The 19,703-nt window shown below is 28.2% G+C and overlaps 3 protein-coding genes across 4 annotated transcripts in view; 2 read left to right on the top strand and 1 right to left on the bottom strand.

The window, feature by feature from the left end:
• LOC107165446 (uncharacterized) overlaps window positions 1–19,703 on the bottom strand; it is a 32,204-nt gene that overhangs the window by 10,674 nt on the left and 1,827 nt on the right. The gene's annotated exons all lie outside the window — the stretch shown is intronic.
• Window positions 565–9,329, top strand: LOC107165443 (uncharacterized). The gene is made up of 4 exons (XM_015513670.2): window positions 565–674; window positions 2,647–3,552; window positions 4,131–4,615; window positions 8,703–9,329. The coding sequence occupies exons 2-4, from the start codon at window positions 2,673–2,675 to the stop codon at window positions 9,102–9,104; spliced, it is 1,767 nt and encodes a 588-aa protein (XP_015369156.2). The 5' UTR covers window positions 565–674; window positions 2,647–2,672; the 3' UTR covers window positions 9,105–9,329.
• LOC107165442 (uncharacterized) lies at window positions 11,900–16,485 on the top strand. The gene is made up of 4 exons (XM_015513669.2): window positions 11,900–12,039; window positions 13,668–14,594; window positions 15,233–15,717; window positions 15,789–16,485. Exons 2-4 carry the CDS (start codon window positions 13,685–13,687, stop codon window positions 16,188–16,190), a joined length of 1,797 nt encoding a protein of 598 aa, XP_015369155.2. The 5' UTR covers window positions 11,900–12,039; window positions 13,668–13,684; the 3' UTR covers window positions 16,191–16,485.

The raw sequence follows: 19,703 nt of genomic DNA, 5'->3' as shown, positions 1-19,703 counted from the left end.
TAGCATAAGAAAAACATATATAATATATCAAGAGTGGCGCCGAGATGAGTGGTGTATGGAATATCTTTATTAAAATTTAAGAAGATATCAAACCTATGTACCTATTTCTCGTTTTGGTTTAATAGACCACTATTTCAAATGTTTAGTAAATATATTTTTTAAATTTGTTGATTACCTACCGCAATGAATATTTTTAACATGAGATCTTTTTAATGCTCAATATATTACGATGACATTACACCAACAAATGTAATTTAAAAAATTCACAGAGTAAAACGGTAAACGATTACCCGTCAGACGAAGGGGTAGTTTTTATGCTCAATTCTTCTAAACTTAACTAGCAATTTAATAAAATGTACACTCTTAACACAATCGAAACTACAATCTATTTAAATGAGTTAATATACATAATTAGGGGCACACGCCAATGTCTATTAATATAATGTCCATATTAGGTAAAAGGTTAAACTAAAAAATTAAATACTTATCTATTATATTTTATGAACTACATTAAATTATTATCGGCCTCATAGTAGAATATGTTTATATAATTGAGAATGTGTACCAAACAAAGTTTAGTTTCTCTTTGCTCGCAGTTAATGAAATTCAAAAACTCAAGTTTTTCAATTTTGTCGTTAGTTCGGTTAATTTTATAGTAGTTTACTATTTAACACGTAAGTTTAAAAAACAAATTTTTAGTTATTTAAGATTATCGTATTTCGAATGTCATTGAATTATTTATTATGTATAGTATATACGTGTGGGTTGTCAAAGAAACGAAATTAATTTCAACCCCAATAATAATTAAGTTATATAGATTTTCTTTTTCACATTTACATACTGAAGATTTTCATTTATATACATACAATGTATGTAGGTACGTTTTGAATTCCACCATCTTCAAATGAATATTATGATTTAAAATCTTTTGAAAAGCAAATTTATAATCATTAATAATATATATTTCATTTAATATTATTATATTTATTTGGTGGAGTTTATAACATATAAACTGAATAAGTATGGTACCTATTATATAGTATTATATTTAATACGAAATCAAATAAAAGCCACTGTAATATAAAACAAGTCAGATTACTAAATAGTTAATATTTAGGTTAAGTATAAATTTATTGGCATATACCAAATTTAAAATAATCGAAACTTCAGTATTCAGATTACATGTCATAAACTTCACTAAATAAATATAATAATTATGTATTAATAAATATCCTATAATAATTCTATTACTCTTTTTTTAAGAAATAAATTACCATTCAAATAAAGTAAGTAAAATTGAGTTATAACTATAATATAATAATTGTAGTTCTTAAAAGGCCTAAATGATATTAGTCTGTATACAATAAATTTAAAAAACAGAAGGCTGTTTGGAAAATAATAATTAGTTCACAAACGGGCTAACCCATTACAAAGAGTCTAGTCTTTTCACAAAAAGGCAATTTTTAAATGGCCTACGTCATATATAGTAATTAAAACTCATCTTATTTGATTAGAAAATTTAATTTAAATGTTGATTCACGTATAATGATTTTTTCAGACATTGGTCCAATTGATGTTGAAACATGTATAGGTAGGTGTTACGTGGCTTCCACCATATAAAAAAAAACTACTAAAATTGAAGGTCATTCCACAATATTTGATTAAATATCATCTTTATCGTCGTTTTGAAATCTATTTTATTTAAATCGCCTATGCCTTTTATATTCTGTATTAATTATATTAATAATATATTTTAAATATTGAAACGATTTTTTTTTTTATCACATAAGAAAGATACATAATATTTTAGTATTATACGTTAGCATACCTTTTTTTTTTTCCTTCTTGAAACCGGGAACGGGTGGGAACTGTTTAGCACAATACTGCCACCCGAACCCGTATCGTTACGTTAGCATACCTACTGCGTTAAGAAATGCGTTATTATTGATAATTTTTTAAATATTATTAATTTTCAATTCTACATTGATACCCAACTGTTTAAATTGCTCATAGATATTTCATAGATATTTTACTATTGTTAAATAATATCTCTGTTACAATTGAAGTCACTAAACAAATCATTTAATTGATTATAATTTCGGCTATATGACAGAAGCGCCAAAGGCACAAAAATGACCTATCATTTGCGCCAAAATGTGTAGGACATAAGCGCCAATATAATATTGTATACCTAACATGTGAAATAGGCGCCAAAGGTGCAAAAATTACAAATAATTTGGGCCGAAATTAAAATTTTATGTAAGTAGATATTTAAAAATTGCTCTTTTAAATAATTATATTATGTTAAAAAAAATGTCAATAATAAATTATAATATAAATGCAAATATGTTATAAACTAATAACACAAAACTGCTCATACACTGTCTATGTGACAATCTATTTTAATCAGATATAAAATCTAATTGTCGACATTTGTCGATTAAGATTAAACGTTGGAGTTTTTGAACGATATAATTCTAAATTTAATATCTGTTATTTAACATCTATTAACTGTGGCACACAGGTACCTAGGATTTTGGCGCTTTCGTACGATACGATTTTGGCGCTTTTGTACGATACGACTTTATTTTTTCTTATCTAATTTTGGCGCTTATGTCTTTCACCGATAATTTCACGACTTTTCAGTTTTCATAAACCATCATCGACGCATCATGTTAACCAACAATGGCGCCCACATATCCTACACTCTACCAGTGGTCGGCGTCTTAACGTTAATAACTCGGCCGTTTATCAATCGATTGGAAATTTTTAAAATCGGATTTATATGCGCCTTAGCCGTTTTCTACACGTTACCGTGGTACAGCTATTTTGTATACTATTACGGTGCCAAGACGTATTCGCCCGGGACGGTCTTAGCCGTCGTCGGAAATGTACCCATCGAGGAGTACGTGATCGTCGTCATGCAAACCGTTCTCACTTCGTTGTGGACGTTGATCTTCGTCCAGTGGTCGACTCCGTGCTTGAACTTCAACTATGACAAACGCAGTTACCTGTTGATTCGTTGGGTACCGATATCGCTGTTGGCTGTTGTCACGGCGGTCGGTTACGCAATGGCCATGCAGGGACAAGAGACCTTTTACTTGGGATCCATACTGTGTTGGGCATCCCCGGCAATCGCACTCATGTGGTACGGAGCTGGTAATTTTTTCACGAAAAAGATCATACCATCGTCAATCGCGATCGCGGGCCCTACGTTATACATGTGTTGGGTCAAACAGAAGACCGTCAACAGTGTCAACAACGATTCGAGTAATTTAGCGCCAGAGGAAGCGTTGTTTTACTTAATCACGAACTTTATGGTCGTCCTGGCCGGTTCGTCCTACGACAAGGCATACGGTATGATAGTTACGTATTCGTTGGATTTCCCACACCAGTTCAGTGTCAGTTGTAGATTCGTTCGGCAGATGTTAAGAGCATTCGTGACATCGGAATATGCTACGCCTTCTGACGTGACACAAGATATTAAAACAAGCATTAAGGTCTTGAGTACTTCAAATGCATTTGGTACCTCTAATTATTTATTCCATGCTGGTAAGTTAATAATCGTCGTTAAGAGATTACTAATTTTTAGAAGAATACTGTAAGAATCTAGAAAATAAATTATGTTAAGTATAATAATAAATTAATAAACCAATATTTTAATTTGATGATATTTAAATGTCATTGATAAATATTAACACACGTTCTTACATGTTTGAAATACTAGTATTATAGATAAAATATAATAATATGAAAATCTATTAAGTACGTATGTCCGATATTCAAAATAGCAAAACACATAAAATAATAATAGGTACCTATATCTAATACTACCCAATGTATTTTACTGCTTGAAAACGTATTAGACTATACCAAATAATAATTATAATAATAATATGTACCCATACAATAAAATATGTTAAAATGAAAATTCAAGAAATTATAAAATATTATACAAACTTATACAAACTTATATCTGCATAATTTATTTTCAGAAGTGTAATTTTTTTTATACAGCTATTATTAAAGCATTAAGTATTCACATATTAACAAAACTATTATCATTATTTTTATGGCTGTATTTTAATTATGAATGTGTATTATATTAATTACGAATATTCTTAATCCAGGTATTCGATTGGATTTAATAATACTGTACGCATTCTGCCGTGTAACGGACGAAATGTTTGATAGCAAGTCAGATGAGAAAAAGAAAAAACTCAAATTAGAATTATCCAAACAATTTATAAGTGAAGTTTTTGCAGACAGAAAATCAGATTATGACGTCAAAAAAACACCACAAGAAGTGAAAATTGATTGGAAAAAATACGAATCCGAATTCACCGATGTCGAATTATCATCTTATCGAGCAGTGTCTAGAATCGCATTTTTTTTGCCCCGTAAACCGTTTGAAGAACTATTCGCTGGTTACCAATGGGATCTTGAGTTCACGTTGGTTCGAAACGAAAAAGATTTAATGTTGTACACCACCTATGTGGCCGGAAGCATAGGCGCAATGTGCCTTTACGTAATCATGTACAGATACGGTAATGACATGAATGAACTTGTCGACAATGCCAATTATTTAACTAAACACGCATACAAAATAGGACAAGTAAGTTGTTCATGACTATTTACGTATATTTATTTTACTATTATTAAGAAACTCGTGTGTGTATTTATCTGACGTGTAACTTGATTCGTTACGAAACTCGTATGTAGTAATGACTCAGGCACGTCGCCAAGGGGGGGGGCCTTAGGGGGCCTGGCCCCCTAAGAAATGTCAATGGCCCCGGACTGGCCCCCTTGATTTTTATTTTTAAATATTATAGTATGTAATATAATTGTCCCAAGCCGGTTAAATCCTAATTATATATTATAATATGGTACTCCATAATATAGTAATGATCGTATAACAAAAATTAAATTCCGAAATTTTATAAATATTCGTCAATAATACAAGATAGACAATAAGATGTCTATTGATAAATTGAAATCTAGGAATGCCAAATACGGGTATCGAACGCACATTTGATAAACACAACTATAGACAAAACTATATATAATAGTGGACCAATACGGTAATCGTATAATAAAATAAACATGCCTAACTAAATGATATATCCCAATATAATATTATTATATATCGAGTTAGAGACTTATCACTAAGCAGCAAACCATATAAATAGATGACTTTTCCTGATATAGTTTTTTAAGATGTATAATATTGTATACCTATATTAATAAATAACAAAAATATAATGCTTAACTAATAAAAACAATACATTGTGAAATATAGTATTACTTTTTATAGATATTGTCTGATAAGGAGAGGAGAGGTATTGGGTACAAAAAACAGAAAGGGGCCAAAAAATATTGGCCCCCTTATAGAAAAATGTCTAGTTACGTGCCTGAGTAATGTAGTCTTGTCATTCGTGTGACATTTGATGGTGAACGGTAATAGCAAGTGATACAGAACAAACATCACATTTCTCCTCACACTCCAATTTTCTCTTATTTTTTTCTATAAGAGTGGCTATTTTCACCAATCTAAGATTGATTTCGTTTCTGGTTGGGGCAACTTAACAGTGCATGCACCTCTGGGCCCGTTTAAATTATTAGTGAATATATGGATCCTATATATACCATTTCTCAACAGAGGGTCCACGAGAAGGTATTGGAGGTCCTGGAAAAAAAAGCGTAATGGTGGATAAAGTAAAATTTGTATTACATTGAAATTACTTGTTATTCGTGTAATATTGTAAGAGTTTTAAATTGGTTTTTCGTGACAGATATAATAAGGGTATAATATTATAATAGATTGGATGGCACGAATTTAATCAGGTAACGTGACGTTTCTTGTCACAATTTTGTAACATTTTTATCTTAAACAAAATATGGCATTTGGGAGCCATAATGTAGAGGTTAGTGGTCAAGAGCCAAGAGGTAAAGGATCAATGGAAAAATATGGAGAAATGGAGCTAAATACTAACAAAATAAAGTTTCAGAATGCAAATGGTACAAATAATGCTTTTGTATCAGCTCTCTAAGTTTGCTATCTTTTATCCGCGTAATACATTTCCGTGTGTGATAAACTCTCATGCGACCTAACCGTTTTTCTATAATTGCACATGAATTGACGGAAGCTGTTTGCCGTGTCAATTTATTAATTGATTAGGTAATCATCATCCGTGACATCGGAGGCCATATAGCTTCAATTTAGTGGTAACCATGTCTGCGCCGCTGATTATTTAGTTTACACAGTTTATCGCGTTATCAACTTCAATAAAAATATTTACTAGCAGACCCGGTGAACTTTACCACCTAACAGTCAATACATGTAGTCATATCTTTTCATTAAAATTAATTTATGATTATAATGAACGTAATTAAATGAATACAAAATAATTTATTAAGTTCAATAGTTCATTAGAATAATATAAATATATAATATATATATCTATAGGTATATAAAGAAAATTAAGATTTAATAAAACTACTGAAAACAAGTATTTCAATGGTTGATCGGCAAGACATTTCTTTTGATGAAGTTATTTATGCGATTTTCTGCACTTGATTGAATTCTCTTCAGTGAAGCATCTAGTGATGTACGACATTTTTCGTCTTGCTATACTAACATGGCGTTCTTCTCGTGCGATTTCCCGTTCTTCTTCAGTGGATTGATTCGTAGTGTTACGAAGCCTAATTGAATTACGACTTTGTTGGGAAAGATCAGATCCATGGCATTTTGAATAATAATATTCTATATAACTAAAGCAAAATCGCGGAAAAAAACAAAATTGTGGAACTGCAGCGATAAGAACTCATTGCCGCGGCGCTTTTGACGGTTTTGCGTCCTTTTCGGTCTGACGGACGAGAAGTGCAACGGCCATTCGTGACGCCCCATATCAAATTTTTTTTTTTTAAATAATATAATTATTACACGGGATTTAGGTAATATATTAGATGACTAGATATTCACACGATTATAAAAATAATTTTCAGATAATGCCAACTCAGATTATTATTGGTCGCGATAAAAAATAGGCACCCATAACCTAGGTATGTTGTTATTATAGTCTTCGTTATCGATATATCACAGATATTAACAAAATAAATATTAAAATAATTGTTTTTTTCAATTGCTGGAAAATAAAAAAATAAATATAATAATGAAGAATAATAATCCATAATTTTCTCTCAGTCGTTGAAAAATGTAAATATTTCCATATAGATGAATAACTCAATAAAAATGTAAAACAAACGCAAAATGAAAATTATCTAGTTATTTCGAATCATATATTATTGAAACACTTTTTAAACTAGGAAAATATCATCTATGATGATGTCCCAAAAAAGATACAAAAGTCATCAAAATCTGATTTCTAACTATTACTACTATATTGAAATATCGAATACTTAGTTATTTTCCTCAAGTTTAGACTGTTTATCATCTTTTTTAGTGTACCTAATCCCAAGCATAAAGGCGACATATTATGTAGTTTTGTCTAACGTAGATTTTAATATTATATTTATAAGTTTTAGATACGCAATATTATTCTTTAATAAATAACGCACGTTTAACAATTGCTTAGGTGTAGTTATGTGGGTAACTAATAATCATACAATTCAATATCGCGGAAGAACTATTGAAAATTTGAAATTATTTTAAATAAGTGATATAGCGCTAACACATACGCTATCATGGTGGATACGATCAATTATTTTATATTATATTATTTTATATTGATCAGTGATTAGTGACCAACATCGTTGAACATCATCTATATAATATATTTCTCAAATTAAAATCATAATAATGTCTAATCGCCACCCACCGTAACCGTAAGCTAATAGCATTAATAAAACACACATTATGGTACCTAATTAGAATTTTTTGTAGTTATATTTACAATACTCGTACGTTTATACGACATAATATATTGTGAGCACGTTGGCAAAAACCGGTCGTTTGTTCAAACTTTTATGCACGCAATTTGAATAACTGTCACGAACAATACGCGTACATAATTCTGTAGTTGTCGAACAGCATTGCTCTTTTTGAAACACAATTCGGATGCAAACATAAGCGGGATTATTGTCATTTCCGGTCATCTGGCGGACACACACGACCGACTTCAAAAAACTGATGGCTTAAAAAAGTTGCCCATAATTTGTACTTAATTTTTCACTCCTACTTTCATCTGCCACTGCAGTCAGTTTTTATCGCATAAAATATAAATTTTCTTCGTTAGACTTATCCTAATCTTAAGATTTATTATTACTCTTATGACGTATTCTATTATCATATTATTTACTGCTTTGAAGTGTTATGTCCTTAATATACTTATGTAATTATAAGTAATATTTATTATTCATATAACAGCCAACAGGTAATAAAGGCATTGCGTGACTTACATTTCGTTGCTTTATCTATCTGATAGAATGATGTAACATAATTTATTCATTCAATAATAATATAATTTTAAAATTATTAATTCGTTTAATATTTAATTATTAAACTATTTGGTTTTGGACTTTCTCACTATCTTAGCGTTTCTAATGTCACACTATTACTTAGTGCTTATTATCAACTTAATATTATGCATTAAAATATTTAGACTAACTAAAAATAAGTTTCTATTCTGCTGCGGGTACTGATTTGGACCTACTCAATATACCTATTTATTTTATTTTTAAAGGGCTTACAACTAGTGAATATTGCCCGGGATCTGGTAAGCGACAGCGAATTATTGGGTCGATGCTATTTCCCAGCTGAATACATGGACGACGAAAAAGAAGATTTAAGGATTTTATGCCAAGAAAAAAATCCCAGGTCTTTGGGAAATAAAAAGTTGAAAAAATACTCTTCGAAAATGATACAGTTGGCTAACAAAAAACAATTTGAATCAGTGGGCGCTATCAAATATTTGCCACAAGATTTAATAGGTTCAGTTCTAGCATCTACTGAAATGTACCGAGGGCTGATTAAGGCGATACAATCGTGTCCAACTTACCCAACCAGAGCGTCGTTACCAAAATTGAGTAAATTATTAATTGTACTCAATACCCTTTATATTAAAAGCATCCAATACATTTTTTAAGTGGATTCAAAAGTATATAATTGGTCTTAACATAGGTACTTGTTTTGAGTATAAATAGTATAATATACATATTTTGACTATAAAATAGCATTGTATATTGTATAAATATAGTGTAGAGAAATTATAAATTTCAATGAATTAATATAAAACACCAGTTGTATATAAAATGTTTAAACACTTAAATTATAATTTTAACCATTAATAATCATTATTAATTATAATATACATTTTTTGAAATAGTTTAATAACACGTTTCATTGTTAAATATAATGCATGTTATAATTATGATATTGTATTATATTATCTATACAGTTGTAACATGCCTATAGTTAAAACTCCTTCTGTCATTGAACACTAAGAAAATGGACGTGAAGTTTATTCAGTCACTTTTTTCTATAATTCTATAGTTTTAAATAGTTTATAGCTACCTACTACTGTAGAGTAATTCAAAGGATGATAGATTTTACTAAGTGAATATAAAACTATGATAAATTGATAGTTATTCCAATAATACCTGCATTGTATAATATATATACATACACCACGTGCAGGGTGTAACAGAAAGACCTGACAAAAAAAAAAGGAAAAAATGCTAATTAAATATATGACGAAAATTGTTAGTATTAGGTATATGATAAATAAATAATTTAAGAAATATACTCATGTCAGAAAATTCTCAAAAATCATATTTAAAAAAAAGTTATTAGTAATAGATATAACTACTATATAATAACATAATATTCTAAACTAATTTAACCAAAAAAAAATTGAATGAATTTTAGAAAAAAATCTAAAAAATAAACTACTTGACTTAAATAAATTAGAAACTTAGAAAAATGTGCATAATTAAACGGGCACCAATTCGGAATGTGGGATTTAGGCTCGGGAACGAATTAGGTACCAGCAAAACTATATAAACTATATAGTTTTAAATATTTCGTAGTAAGGTCTACCTTATATTTTTTAATATGCCTTCGTATATAATATAACGAATAGAATAATAAATGATTAAATATGCATTTGGTTTATTAAAAATATGGAATAAAAATATGCATAAATAAACCAAATAAATATTATTTAAAAAACACATTTTCTATATATTTTTTTTAAATACCAATTAATAAAAAATAAATATGTTAAAACTTAAAATATAAAAACATTAAAAAAATTCTAAAATCTTAAAATCTCTAAAATATTAATTGATATAAAATCAGTTAAAAATAAAAAAAACTTTATTATATTTAATGTCATTGGGCCAAAGTATATTTAAAGCATCGTGAAATAATTTCCCTACTGTTTGATAATGTCACTTTGGAAGTTCCTCACAAGTCAATAAATACGACTAAAAGTTGTATTATTCAATTTCCATAATGGGATATCAGAAGCTAAAAATGCACGACATAAATCGAGCGAAAATTCTGAATTCTGATCTTCAAATGAGTCTTTAATAAATATTTGTTTTCTTTTTTTCTTTTCTTGTTGAATTACTGAGGTTTTTGCTGTACTTAAATGCTGAGTTCTTGAGAGCGCTTATTTGATGTTAGGTATGTACTACCTGGTCACAAATACTGCAAAATAGTGTTTTACCATCGGTTTTAAAAACTGTACTAGTAAACTCTTCGACTTATTGTCGAAGTTTTGCACTGGTACTTTGTATTTTTGGTATTTTATAATTGAATGCAGGTAAGTTCGTAACGAAACCGATACAGTTTGCAAACAACACGGCAACGTATCACTATACACGATATACGATGACTGTCAAAACACAAATTAACTTTTAGCTGTATGCCTGTATGCTTTTATCCAGTAAGCGTACGAGTATGTAACAGTAAGATAAGATAAAATAAAATTATATTTCGATATTTTTGTACTGCGATGAAATGAATTGTTATGAAATATACTATAAAAAATGCACTTGTTGTGTTTTTGTAGTCAAAATGTATAAAAATTTTAATTTTGTTCAAAATATGCAAAAATACGACAAATAAAAATACCACCATTTACCTCAGCAAGACCTAATTCGTGGATTTTACTTACAAAATAAATGATGAGAAGTTGCAAAAAAAATATACCAATGCATATAAATCCTAGCTCTAAATATAAGTAATGAAAATAGCTATGAGTAGAGGGAAGTGGTACAAAGGTACATCGCAAAATGTTTGTCCACTTCTACGGTCCTCTAAACATTAAATACCAAACATTAAAATTGGGTCCTTATGGGTGGAATTACTCCAAATAACATTTTGTTTCAAAAAATAAAATAAAAAATTCATATTTTCATTAAAAAAGTAAAGCACTTAAAATAATAACAATAAAAATTCCAAAAAGTTCATCGATTATGATTATAATGTGTAAGAATATTGTATAAATATTTTTGATAATTATAGTTTTTGAATTTTTAAAAAACCTAGCCTACATAATATATAACTTAGACGTATTATAAGTTATCATACATATTGAAGTAAAAACATCGTACCCAATAGTGCAATACCAAAAATGATTTATATTAAAAAAAAAAATGGTAGGATATCCGTAATTATAATTAAATCTCTGTATCCGGTACGTTCTTATTCACCTATTTGAACTGTGTCAATATAACAATTTATGTTAGTTAAATTCACCTATGCTCTTTAGATGAATGAATTTTAAAAGATTAATAAGTTTAAATACATTTTCTGTGTTTATAAAATAAAATTTATAATCACGATTTTGATAACTTGAATATTCCTTAATTATTCCCCTCCATTTGTAAATTTTATTTAAATAATACATTTTTAGTACGTTCCATTCATATACTGAATAGTAACTTCAAGTAGTTAACACTAGTTATCATTGTTTTGTTATTAAATAATTCAGTTTAATACTTAATGTAAATTGTATTTAAGTGCTTCCATTCAAATTCACTCAATCTACATTTATATAACATAAGTATCATGTAAGTCAATATCTGTACTACATAGTGTAATATTAAATTTATAGTAATTTAAAGTAAGTAGATATAAATATAAAGCAATAAGAAGTCAATATGTGAAGTACCTATACATTATTATAGTAGCTTATGTTTTAAGATTTTAAGTGAAGCGATAAATACTAATTTATTATGTTATTGCTGGTTGAATTTTTTTTATATAACTGAAGACTCCTTGTAATGTAAAAAAAAATTATTTAATTTTTAACCAAGAAAATGGCATCTTGGTTCTTTTGAGGGTTAAGTAAAAATCATAAAAATTAAAAACTAAATTAAATTAAATATTAATACTGTAATATTTAATTAGAGTAAATATACTATTGTAAACTATTTAATTAAAAAATTTAATTCGTGTCAATATGATCAGGAAAAACAAAAATGAAACTTAGAATATTTACACATAACCGCAGTTGTTCTCGTAAAATCGATCAAGGACACTAGGTTGATTTTTTACAAAATATTTATGATATCATTTTCTAATCATGATATAATTATCAATATATTTCAGATATTTTTGTGATATATTAAAAAAAAACATTTAATTTTTTTTAGATTAATATACATATATTATCATCCAAAAACTTAATTTATTTGAGAGTAAAAAAACTTATTACCTACCAATAACGAGTTTTAACAGTAAAGATTTAAAGTAATTTGCTGCAATTTAAAATATATAATATATATAATATACATAAATAGGTAACTTTTTCAAAATTTCGTATGTTAATACTTATTATTTTCTATGAACACTGCAATTTTCAAAATATTTAGAAATAATAAAAACTATTTGTACCACGGACCTATATTCTTACCATTCCTGCGATACATCATTGTTAACATATAAGTTATTTATACGATTTTTAATTGATGTAAAACATTTTATTATTTATTATTTTATATAATTTATTATTTATTTACCTTTATATTTTTGCCTCACTTAAATAAACAAAAGAGAAAAGTAAAATTGTTAATGTCTGAAAAGTTACACGTAAAACAAATTATAAATAAATTAAAGAAAATATAATATATTTATTTAATCATTTCACATTTGTCCCAGTAAATCACTTAATGTCTGAACTTATTATCTTTTAAAATGTGGTATATTTTCACTGTATTGGTTTTAAAATAAAGTACCTATATGATTCTTTTTTTGTGGCTGTATAGAAAAAAAATTGTAGTAGAAAAATGCTTCGTTTTTCAACTTCAATATCTTTTATGCTACAAAAGTAAATGTAGTTGGTACATTGGGAGACAAAAGTAAAAAAAACAGCAATTTTCATAAACTGAGAAAAACTTATTGATAATTACAACTACTTCTTAATATCACCACCTAAGTATAATTTTATAGGTACACTAAACCAAAAACCTTTATGTACTGTAAACTCGGACAAAATTTTTTTGTTTTAAGATTAAATATTGAAAAATTATAAAAAATGTTTTTTTTAAAGAGTTATATAGTATATTAATATTATAATTATAAAAAAGCGTAGTATATAATAATAATAATACGTATTATATTTTTCATACATTTCAGTGCTATAATTGGCATCGGATTCACCAATGTATATTTATACATTATACTTGTTGTTTTTCAGTTCCCACAAGCAGAACAATGTTGACCTACATGGACATAAATTTAAAGTACACACTTCCAATAATCGGTGCATTAGCGTTGATCACCCGGCCATTTATGTGCCGCATGGAATCAACCAAAATCGCGTTCATAAGCTCCGTAGCCCTACTCTATACATCGCTTTGTTACAATTACTGTATCCTCAACGGAGCTCGGACGTATTCTCCCGAAAAAATTTCTACCACTACAGGAAATGTCCCCGTCGACGAGTACATTTCCGTTGTCCTGCAAGTCGTTCTTGTTTCGTTGTGGACCTACCTCTGCGTCCGGTGGAAGCCCCCATGTATGAACTTCAACCACGACAAAGAAAGTTACCAAATGATCCGATGGATTCCGATCCTATTACTCAGCATCACTACGGCCATAGGATATGGAATGGCAATCCCGGGACGAGATACGTTTTACCTGGGAAGTATAATGTTTTGGGCTTCTCCCGTGATAATGCTCATGTGGTACGGTGCCGGCAACTATTTCGTGAACCATTTAATACCGTCGTCTTTTGCGATCGTCGTGCCGACTATATACCTTCTATGGATCAATCGATTGGCCCTGAAGGAGGACGTGTGGCATTTGAATTATTCGACCAGCTTAAACGTATCCGTGGCCAATGGTTTGCCATTAGAAGAAGCACTGTTTACGTTTATAACGACCGCGATGGTCGTCTTGGCCGGAGCTTGTTACGATAAGGCTTACGGGATGATCATAACGTTTTCTTTGATATACCCATATCAATTTAGCTTTAGTTTGAGTTTCATTGGTCAGATGTTCAGTGCATTCGTGACTCCGGAGTATACAATGCCTTCTATTGTAACAGAAGACTTGAAATATTGTATCAAATTATTAGATTCGTCGAATTTATTCGGCACTTCCAATTATTTGTTCCATACTGGTAAGTTAAAGACGATTTTTTTTTTAAAACATATTTTATTCAAATTATTTATTAATGCAATGACGTTGACTAAATTAGGTATTAAGTCTTGTCTGTATATTTAGTTCAAACATTGATTTAATTTTAAAATCACCAAAAACAATTTAAACGTGTGAAACAATGAAAAATTATAAAAAAATGTATGTTAAATGCATTTTTTATTTTAAATACTTCTCTTTTTTAATCGTTTAAACAGATATCAACCGATATACTTATTTTATGATTAATTATTAATAACGAATTGCCTTACAATTTTTACTCAATTACTACATAATAATTTCACAAAGTAAAAATATTATAAAAATTATATCCATAAAAATAATATTAAAAATAGTATTATAATAGAACATATTTTATGACAAGATTTTACTTTGTAAATACGTACTTGAAATTATTTCACAATAATTTTTGATAACATAGTCTGGAGTGTTTTAATATAAATTATGTATCCTAAATTTTAAAATAAATATTATTTGTATAATGTACAAATTAAGGACATCTTTAAATTGCTCTTTATAAATAACATTATAAAACTATATATTAATAAATGTATTATAATACTGTTGGTTGATACCTGATAGTTTTTTTTTTTTTTTTAGCAATCCGATTAGATTTCTTAATTATATACGGATTTACTCGTATTACGGATAACATGATTGATGATGAATCAGACTTAGAAATTAAAAAAGTAAAATTAAAACTCTGTCACAAATTTATCGATGAAGTTTTCGCTGACAGAAAATCAGATTTTGAAGTTCATTCCAAACCACATGAAATGATCATCAATTGGAAACAATACGAGTACGAGTTGACAGAAGAAGAATTGGCAATTTTCCGAGCCTTCTCGAGAATAGCATTTCTTTTGCCTCGTAAGCCATTTGAAGAGTTACTTGAAGGATTTGAATTAGATCTCAACTTAACATTGTATAAAACCGAAAATGATTTACTGGTATATTTCAAACTTGTGGCCGGAAGTTTCGGTGCAATGTGTGTGTATATAATCATGTACAGATACAATATTGACAAGTACGATTTTATTGAAAAAGACGATTATCTAGTTAAAAAATCTTATCAGATAGGAAACGTAAGTTTTTAGTCACCAATTTAAAAAAAAAAAATGTTATTTACGAATGTGTTTGCAATTGTTTTCCGTAGGGATTACAATTTGTGAACATTGCCCGGGATCTCGTCCGCGACAGTGAATCATGCGGTCGATGTTACTTCCCTATTGAATGTATGGATAACGAAAAAGAAGATATTAAAATCTTTTGTGAGGAAAAAAATCCAAGGTCCATGGGAGATAAAAAGTTACAAAGATACGCTCAGATGATGATATCGTTGGCCGACAAACATCAATTGGAATCGGTGGACGCTATTAATCGTTTGCCACGAGAATTACGAGGTACAATTCTTGCATCTACCGAGATTTACCGTGGGCTTATTAATGTGATTCAATCTAGTCCAACTTTTCCTAACAAAGCAAAATTAACAACGTATAATAAGTTATTAATATTATTTAAGACATTATACATTACGAGTATGCATTACGTCCTATAAGTCTCGATTTAATAGTATACATAGTTGGACTTAGTTGACATAATTAATGTTAAATCATGCAAATAGAAAGATATAGGTACTTAGTTTTTTAATTTATTTATTCATACGGACAAATGTTATTTATATTCACTAAAGTGTAGTTACTACACAAATTGTTAATTATATATTTTCATCTTGGTGCATTTGCCTATATTTACAATAATTGTGATATTCCCTGTTGTAACTTGTAACAAAGGTTTTTGATTTATGTATTTGTTGATGAATTTCAATAATATATATTAAACTTCATAATTGACTATGTGGTTTCTATTATTTCAACTCATAATAATATATACCCAATATACGCTGTTACAGAATACTTAATCTTTCAGAAATTGTTCTTTTCTGACAATAATTAGTTAAAACTTTTTCAAAATCAACTAATATATAGCTAATAATGACTGCTACATATTATGCAATAAATACTAATAACGAGTGCTATAATATCATCTGTTTGATCACTTAAATTTCAGTTAGTGTTCAGTTATTTCATTATTTGATAGAATAAATAAGCAAGTTAAAAGATGTTGACCGTATGCAAAATAAAACTGAAAACCCATCGTTTGTGTGTCATAAGGTACTATAATGACTTTGTAGCTCAAGATAGTGCTTCAATCTTCAACCGTGAGGATGGTTTATGGTAGAAAATTGTCAAACAGACATTTGAGTTACATATTTAATTACTTCCATGACAGGCACACTTATTAATGTTACATTTAATTTTACATTCTCTTCTTTAAAATCTCTGTGGGCCAGTAATACTAATACTAACGCAGCTGTTTCCCGAAGAGGACAAAAAGTGATCCCTATATTTGTGTCCTTTTTTTCAAATAGATTTGAGTTTAAAAAAAATATTTGCATTGTGAAAATCGTAAAGATAATGACGAATTTTGTAATACAGGCACTTGGGTAGATACAGATAAGCATACGGGATGAGTAAGTCAAGTTCAGACCGTCTCAATGAAAATAAGGAAATAGTATAAAAAGTGAATACATTGTTTATCAAACTGACTGGTGACTAGGTATAATATATAGTTATGACCTATATGATAGTTTAGACAACTTATAACATTTCTAGTTAATGTTTACATCATCACAAAATATAAAATATAATGCAATTATATTAACCATCTATCAATTTAGTCATTGTCTAACAAATCGTGGCATTTTAACAGTATGCACTTTATTCAATATTAAATTATGAATACTACTTTATAATATTGCATATTTATATATATATATATATATATATATGGTTTATGGATATTTGTGTGTCATGATGTGCCTAATAATTATAATAATATCAGAATATATATATTCGTGTTTCTTCAGGAGACAGGACAGGACAAACTTATTTAATCATTTAAAAAAAATAAAACAAAACCTTATCATTATTATTATCATATGATTTAGGCATTTATTGTTATTGTTATTAAATCTTTTCTTTATTATTATGTAACACCTTTGAAAAAAAAAATGCATCTTATCCCAATGGCCAAGTTACCGAGGGTTATTTGAACTTATTTATTTAATAAAAAAAAATAATATAAGAATAAAATATATTTGCATATAAAAAGATGTGTTTACCACCGACTATCAATAATTACAACAATCACGCAATAGTTTGGACTGTTTGGAGGTCATTGCATAAATATATGCAATTTATGTCGTTGCCATTTCAATGTAGCGACAAAAAGAATGTGGATTAAGTACGCCAATATACTAACTATAACCTACGATATTTATCATCAATTTATAGATATCTATATAATAAGAGCATTGATATCTACCCCCCTAATTATAGCTTTGGCCAAAGATTGCGAAGGAATTTACAACATTTGGGAACATATTCTGACTTCTGCAAACATATACGTACCTATAAGACATAGGTAGTCAGGGATAAATAAACGACCGTGTTTTTTTCTTAAATTCGACCCATTACAAATTTTAACTAATTTGATTCGTATACAATACTGGATATAATGCTATAAAAATTCTTCAATGCAAATTAATTCATGAATAAGTTTATTTTCATCATTTTTTTTTAGTTAAATTATTTAATTTAGATTCTGGGCGGAACGATTAATATATTGATTTTTAAATGATTTGTGTTTTTATATGAGTCCGTAAGCACAATAGAAAAATATTCTAATCATCAACTTTGATAGAAGTTTCTGATAGACTATTTGTATTAGGACATTACTTTTAGAAGATAAAAATCAATAATTTTCATCACTTTTTATAATAAACGGAAAAAATAATTAATATATAATAATTATTTGGAATAACCCATTGCTGTAGCAGATCTGTTATCTACTTCATACTTTACATTTTTTTTTATTATTAACTTATTTAGTTTTTAGTTAATATTTTCAATAAATTTGAATTCAAGTTAGTTAATACGCTTAAGTCATTTGTTTTTGTTATTTTAAATATTTATTAATTAAAAACGTAAGTACTATCGGTTTTATAATTTATAATGAGTTACCCAACAAATAATCATAATAAATCATCACGATTATCTTTAAATACCAAAATATAATGAAGTATGATAACTAAACCAGGTATTTGTAGCGAATAATGAAAAAATACAGATTTACTATTATTATTAGTTATTAACTTATACATTTATTTTATTACAAAATGCAATTAAACGTATATATGAAATAATTTTAAAATATTAAGTTTTAAATGTTAATATTCTATTATTATTACTTAACTACTTTATGTCAGACTTCTGAATGTTTACAGCCGTCATAAAAAAAGGCTGTATACGCCATGCCTACAATCTTTCGTCTTTTAACATATTTTCAATTCTATTTATACCAAAAATTATTACTATTATTAAAATAAACCTAAAAATTAGGACAAGATACATATAGGCAGATAGCTGGACAACTATCACACGCACGTTTTACATTGTGTTGTACATTTTACAAACAAATAGATAATAGTTGATTAGTATAGTTCTGAAGTGCCTTTAATATATGGCTGTTATATGACTTATGTATCTATAATTACATGCACTTAGTAAAAATATTATTATTTCATGCAATTAATAATTTATTATAAATACAACTGTATAATGAACCATGAACTAATTAGGAATCAAAAACCAATGGAATTTTGTTAACTCTTTTTAACTACTTTGTAAAAACTAATACCTGTGGAATTTATCATAATATTTTCCGCATGATTTTAAACATAAAAAAATGCGGGAACGTAGACAGTCCGGTAAAGGAAAATAATAATATTATAATGTGGACATAATATTGTACTGTGTTGCTCAATGGTATCATCATACGAATATGCACATGATATTATATTATTATTTTATTAACTGATAAATTGAGTATTTTAGTCCAACTTCGAATTTGGTGATGGTAAACAGAGTCCCAAACGTTAATAGTATTTAATACTACAGATACCTAATTAAATGGTTAAAATTAATTCAATTTAATTAATGACACTGGA

The sequence above is a fragment of the Diuraphis noxia genome, unplaced genomic scaffold (genome assembly GCF_037042655.1).
Source record: "Diuraphis noxia isolate RWA-SAM2 unplaced genomic scaffold, SU_Dnox_SAM2 contig0002, whole genome shotgun sequence".
Classification (NCBI taxonomy): domain Eukaryota; kingdom Metazoa; phylum Arthropoda; class Insecta; order Hemiptera; family Aphididae; genus Diuraphis; species Diuraphis noxia.
The sequence above is the reverse complement of the archived record's forward strand: the minus strand, read 5'-3'. Positions and strand labels throughout refer to the sequence as shown.

Excerpts from the sequence above, each read along its gene's own strand:
- LOC107165443 (XM_015513670.2), top strand. The coding sequence starts at position 2,673 with ATGTTAACCAACAATGGCGCCCACATATCCTACACTCTACCAGTGGTC. Across the intron at positions 3,553-4,130 it reads TAATTATTTATTCCATGCTG|GTATTCGATTGGATTTAATA; the intron begins GTAAGTTAATAA and ends TTCTTAATCCAG. Across the intron at positions 4,616-8,702 it reads ACGCATACAAAATAGGACAA|GGCTTACAACTAGTGAATAT; the intron begins GTAAGTTGTTCA and ends TTATTTTTAAAG.
- LOC107165442 (XM_015513669.2), top strand. The coding sequence starts at position 13,685 with ATGTTGACCTACATGGACATAAATTTAAAGTACACACTTCCAATAATC. Across the intron at positions 14,595-15,232 it reads CAATTATTTGTTCCATACTG|CAATCCGATTAGATTTCTTA; the intron begins GTAAGTTAAAGA and ends TTTTTTTTTTAG. Across the intron at positions 15,718-15,788 it reads AATCTTATCAGATAGGAAAC|GGATTACAATTTGTGAACAT; the intron begins GTAAGTTTTTAG and ends TGTTTTCCGTAG.